The sequence below is a fragment of the Gymnoscopelus microlampas genome (genome assembly GCF_963454915.1).
Source record: "Gymnoscopelus microlampas genome assembly, chromosome: 20".
In the NCBI taxonomy this organism is placed as follows: domain Eukaryota; kingdom Metazoa; phylum Chordata; class Actinopteri; order Myctophiformes; family Myctophidae; genus Gymnoscopelus; species Gymnoscopelus microlampas.
Genome location: NC_139957.1, coordinates 26,393,816 through 26,400,140, shown reverse-complemented (window position 1 = coordinate 26,400,140; position 6,325 = coordinate 26,393,816). Strand labels below are relative to the sequence as shown.

Here is a 6,325-nt window from a genome sequence, read left to right as displayed (position 1 = left end):
GAATTAGTTAAATTTGCCAGAAACGGACTGTTTCAAATATGAGTGACTGACTATCATAAACAATGCCGAGGCTCCTCCCTGACAATATCGCCGAGGCAGTTTGTTTATTTTTGGACCACAATTCTTATGAGACGATTTTATGATGACCCAATGTTATTCTCCATATGGAAATTACTTTACGACCCAGGGGACGGACGAGTGACGTCAGGACTTCTGTACTCTGGGTTAACATGTGCATGTACAAACTGGATGTATCCACTAGAGGGCAGTGTTGCCCTTCCACCTCGGTCCGGTATGCCTCTCGGTCGGTCGGAAGGAACGATCAATTATAACAATTGGGGTCAGGCAAACGAGCTCGACCTTTATCTTCAGGGAACAACAGGAATGGAACAGATGTTTTCCCATATACAGTATATTATTTTATTCCCACTGTGCAATGAGGTCATTTTTGAACGTCCCATTTTGGTCCCTGGAGGGTGCAGAATTAAAGTTTTAATTGCGTCTTTGTCGGATGTCTTCTGAACGTCCAAACCTCTACATAAGGGCTTATTCTAGTCCAAATGTGGTCATCTTTTCTACGTAAAATTTAGACTAATTATAGACATCTTTACCCCAATCTTAGTTTTTGTTTAGTTGATGTTTAGTCTTCTGTTTGTCCTTTTTGAATTTGTAAGTTTTATTTGGCCTTGTTTTATGTTTTTTATGTTATTATATTGTATTGTATTGTTGCTCCCTATGTCCCCTTTCCCAAAGGACCACAATTGAAACAAGCCTACAGGCTTTCTTGTGTTTTTTTATCCTTTTGAATTTTAATATTCAATAAACTGATCAATCAACCAATCAATACACTTCTTCTAGGCTCGGTGCATAACTGTAATCCCCATTTCCTGTTCATTTTCCTGTAGCTTTAACATAGTTAGTAGTTAACATGCTGCTAAGCTAATCAAACAAAGCTACAGGAAAATTAACAAGCTCAAATGGTTATGCCACCTTCTGAAAACTGGGAATACAGTACACAGAGGTTTACAAACAAATCACAATTCAATACACACTTATTTCCTTATTATCTCTTTATTCTTCTTGTGAATACACAGCTGTGCAAACAAATGTTCCACAATTACAGTATTCCACAAATATTCCATATGATTGTGGAATATTTGTGGACTGGAACTAGACCCCCTGAAATGGAATCTAGTTCATAGGACCACAATGGAAACAAGTCCCCAGGACTTGTGTTATCCTTTTAGCCTTAACGTACCTCATGACGTTTACCTTTCTGACTAATTAAGTATTCAAACAAACAGCAGATCAAGCCAGCTTTGAATTATTTTCGACAAAATAGAAGCGGGACAGCCACTTAACTCCCACAATGTTGTTCCATGCAGTCTAGCTCAAGACTGAATACAGAAGGTCATACAGAAGGACACACACACACACACACACACACACACACACACACACACACGCACACACACACACACACACACACACACACACACACACACACACACACACACACACACACACACACACACACACACACAAAAGGCAGTCACTAGGGCTGATTAAGCTTGATCGAGAACAGAGCAGTTAACTTCTCTTTTTTTTTTTTTTACACGTCAGAATCAGAATCAGGTTTATTGTCACATCACAGGTTTACAAGGTACAAAAGTGGGTGAAATTCGTTTTTGTACATCGTTCCCAGCGCAACGTTAATTTCCATAGAAAGAAGAGGGGGGGAAGAAGAAGAGGGGTGGGGGGCAAGTGGGAAGGAGATCAAACAAGAGAACAACAGAAGGCCAAACAAGTTATCTACATATTTACAAAGTACCTGAGATAATAAAAAACTAAGGTGCCTGAGCATAGCAGCAATGTATGTATACTGTGCATAATATACTTATGGACGTTAAGGTGCTTAGAGAAAAAGAGCACAATAAAAAAAAAAGACAAAAAAGTCAGTGCGTTATACATGGGATTAAGGTGCAAAAGGTCAGTGCGTGTCCACCTAAGGTGGACTGACCCTGGTATAATCCGCAAGTAGCTCCATGAGGGAGAGCAACAAAAAAGTCATTTGTACCTGGTGTAGTCCACAGGTATGTCCGAGGGGGGCTAAGTCCAAGTCCACGTCACTAGTCGAATGAAAATAAAATAATAATAAAACATAATAGCACAGCCTACTTTGCAGGGACACCCTTTTTGCTTGGGCCGGTTCCACAACAACTGAAAAATATTAAACAAGTGCTGTACTGAATAGCCAGTGAGCTACCAGGGTAAGGTCCAACCAGAGCTACTTCGTTGAACAGAACACAAGTTCAAATTACACGATACTGTACAATACTGTGACACTAAGATCCCCCACAATGGACAGTGAAAGTTCAAGTTAAATCAGTCCTGAGTGTGTGTCTGCTGTGTGTCCTCCGCCTCCCCTTCTCGCTGGAGCATGCTTGAGGTGGTCTGCGGCATGCTGCCTTATGAGGTCCTCTGTGGCTTCTGGGTCGAATTTCATGACTGCATCTGCATAGTAGAAAAAGACAATAAAGAATGTGCAACGGCAACATGCTGTCCTAGTCCCTATCTGACATAATACACAGCTCGATTGAACTCCTGCCATCTGGTAGGAGGTTCAAGAGCTCAGGTGGAAGCACCAGCAGGTCATCCAACAGCTGCCCCAAACCATCAGAACCCTGAACCCATGCTCGCCATATATTGCCCCCAAAACCAACATCTTAAAAGATGGATTGCACTTTGAATGCATCAGCACTTTTTACCAATGTTGTCTGCTCTTTACTTTTTAATGTTTGCCTCTTTTTAGTTTTGGGGAATAGTATTTTTCTCCCCTGTTTGCCTAGTGTGTATTGTGGAAGTGACAATAAAACTGATTGTGAGTCTCCATATTGACATGAAAAAATGCTTGTACATCCACAACTAGTTTAATACAAAGCCATCTCCCTTCTACACCTAACCACCAGTTATTTAAAATGTTATGATAGCAACGGTAACGGTAGACAGTTGGCATTGTATTTTTTTTATGTCAACAGGGAAGGACATGTTTTACCCAATTACATTTAGATTTGTCCTTGGTCAACATGAAATATGGGCTTACCTTGTATTGCGCTGAAAGTTGCAGTCTTCTCTTTTTCCCCCTTCATGTTCAACTGTGCCATCAGACTGTTACTGAAGAGCCTTAAGAAAAACAAATTACATTTGATAATGTAGTAGGATTAGGATTTATTGTAAAACATGGTATAAACCCTTTATACTACTAATTTTCACTTAATGTTCAACCATTATGTCATTGACATGACATAACAGATGATTCAGGTGTTAAACTAAAAAAAAAAGGCAAATTAATGGAAACATGCAGTCAGGCGCTCATCTAGAAGAATTAACCAAATAAGTGTTCACACATTGAAAACCACAGCGCACCCAAACATCACACAGGGGTTAATTCATAGTGTATGTTGAAACATACCTGTCAAGAACTTTGTGGACACAGTCCTTAACGTCCTTCCCTCTATAACGGGAAAGTTGCAGCACCTGTTGGAATAAGTCCATGAAAACTTTCACTGACATATCCCAGAGGAACGTAAAAAGTGTGCGAGTGCATCTTATGCTGTTCATTACTTCCAGACTCTTGAAATGCCTACCAGGGTATTAAAAGCTTGGACATCACTGAGGAGTTGCTCCTCTCCCTGGAAGTCCTCCATTCTCTCAACATGACTGGCCGCTGAAGAGGCAGGTTCTTTAATGCATATTGATATGGTCAGGACTTTCTTCTGGTATACTGAAAAATAAGTAAGTGTACATTAACACAGAGAAATGTTATAGACACCACCCTACAATGATACAAAACACTGATATAATTGAAGAGCAGTTTGCGTGTCCCGATGAGACAGGAGAGGAGACAGAGAGAACAGTAAAGGAAGAAAGGAGAGAATGGGCAGAAGAGAGAAGGGTTGCAAATTAAGTGTCCCCCAGTTTTTTGGGGGTCTTCATTGAAATAGGGGTGCACGATACTACTTGCTGAATTGTAAAGGTTTTGATTACTTGGGGCCTTTGGACAACTCACCATGCCTGACCGTGTCCCTGGATCTGTCATGTCTGGACCTGACCGTGTTCCTCGACCCATCACTGCGGTGGGACCTGTCATCATGTCTGGACCTGACAGAGTGCCTCCGAGCTGTTGCTGTACCTGGAGTCGTGGCTGGTCCTGGACCTGATGCTGTGCCGGTATCTGACACTGTGTCTGGAGCCATCACTGTGCCTGATGGCTGGAGCCATCACTAAAGACTTAATACTTGGACATAATACTACTACAATACCATGTCACACTGAAAAAGACTACCCCTACTGGTTGGTCTTAGATGTTGACAATCACACATCTCCTCTGATACAAATAGTTCAACACATTGAGTCTGTAGCTACTTACTCATTGCTTATGAATTAGGTATGGTAATGATTTCTTTAGTATGCACAACATGTAACACCTTGTACTGACTGTACTTAAAATGTGTTGGTGCAATGGAGAAAGTGAATACTCACGGGGTGTGGACATTTCTCTGCTCCGAGGTGCTACACTTGCATGTCGGGAGCCTGGAAAAGACAAAGAATGTTCTTAGATACCAAATATTGATTTGTAAACAAAAGGTGACTGCTTAAATGTGATTCATACTCACTGTGTGTAGACATTTCCCTGTGCCAAGACCCCTCAGCATGCTCCAACTCGACAGACATGGAGTCCACCACGACATCCACCAGGCCATCCAGGGCTTGATTTTCAGAGTCTGAAACATAACAATCAGCTTGTAACTGATTTCATGTTGTGTGTACCCAATACATCATTATCATATTTCATAAATTGACATCAATACTCAACAAGCATTGAGTAACACATTGTTGTCCTGGCTGGACTGCAACTTCCTTGGTGCGATAGGAAAGAAGGGCACCTATACGGCTGCAATATAAAGTAAAAACAAACATATCTATATCTAAAATAGACAGCCTTATTAAAGTATTTGATTGTCATTTTTGACATTGGACTTATGAATTGATTATAGAAGAAAGTTACTCATAATGCTCCAAAACGTCATATAAAACATGAATGGTCTACAATGTGAGGCCCAGTTTCTGTTAACACATTTCATATTTAGAAGTTACTTGAGAAACATATGAACTCTACATCAGTCATCATCTTGTCTTTTAACAGGTTTCCTCTTCCCTCTTATCACCACATCCACATTCTGCTCTTCCTCCTCTGCTTGGCTGGTCAGGTTGTAGTTGTCACATTCACAAGCTTTAACTAGAAGTTATACAATTCAACTGTAAACATTGATTCAACTATTTGTACTTGAATTATTGAGTAAATGATCCAAAAACAAAACCTGCCTGAAGTCATCTTTATCTTGACTAACTGGGATGTCAGCCAGTCCTCCTGGGGGTCCTTTCTCATCTTGTAAGTTGTGTTTGTTTGGCATTTGGCCATCTAATGGTTCCCTTACCCCTGTCGATCCAATTATTAGGCATTGTACCCTCTGTCTCCTTTCCATCCTCCAACCACACATCCCTGGCATACATGACCTGAAAAAGACAGCACAAACATGTTAGTGCAATATCAGAAAATAAATTATGTGAACCATAGTCAATAAATCACCGTGCAAGTGGTCATGTTAGTAGAGGGCAAAGAACTAGAGGCGGCCGGATTAGAAGCAACATGGAGGGATGAGAACAGAAATGACTACATTTGAGTATAAGCCCAGGTTAGACGATAAAGCAAGAGAGGTCGATAAAGCGAGAGGTGAGATAGAGATGGTTTATCTGCGGCGGAGGGAGAAGGATGCTGAAACGCAAGACAAATAGCAAATTTAGGGTGTGCTAAGAGAGACAAGCAGGTGATGATCGAGGAAGGTGCAGCCGTGATGGGAACTAGCTGAAAGGAAAAGAAAATGTAACCTTTAATATTGCTGTTCCAGACCATGGCGAAAGGGTATGAGGACATAACCACCAACGTTTCTTGTGGGAGGCAAGCCACCTTGCGGAACAGATCTGTTTCACGCAGTAGTCCATCTTTCATCCTACCCTGACTTGGCTTCCATTTCCTTGCTTGTTCTTTCACTGAAGTCCTGATTGTTTTTCTGGATATATGATATGATTGACAGCCGCAGCAGTGCAGCCAGTCTCATCCCTGACATTGTTGTCTCCTATCAAGGGATCATAGATGACCCACCCCAATAGGGTCCTCACAGCATATGGTCCATCTGCCTGGCTGTTAACCACCTCCAAAGGTTCCAATAACTTTGAAGCATTTCTGCCAATCAGTAGGTCAACA

General features: G+C 41.3%; 1 protein-coding gene across 1 annotated transcript; it reads right to left on the bottom strand.

Moving 5' to 3' along the window:
- Positions 1-981: 981 nt before the first annotated feature.
- On the bottom strand, positions 982-5,212 carry LOC311036063 (uncharacterized protein; the record flags this gene model as incomplete). The annotated part of the gene is made up of 6 exons (XM_084044588.1): positions 4,677-5,212; positions 4,543-4,593; positions 4,070-4,246; positions 3,648-3,784; positions 3,473-3,537; positions 982-1,000 (listed from the first exon to the last, which is right to left on the bottom strand). Exons 1-6 carry the CDS (start codon positions 4,732-4,734, stop codon positions 982-984), a joined length of 507 nt encoding a protein of 168 aa, XP_083900714.1. The 5' UTR covers positions 4,735-5,212.
- Between the last annotated feature and the right edge of the window lie 1,113 nt (positions 5,213-6,325).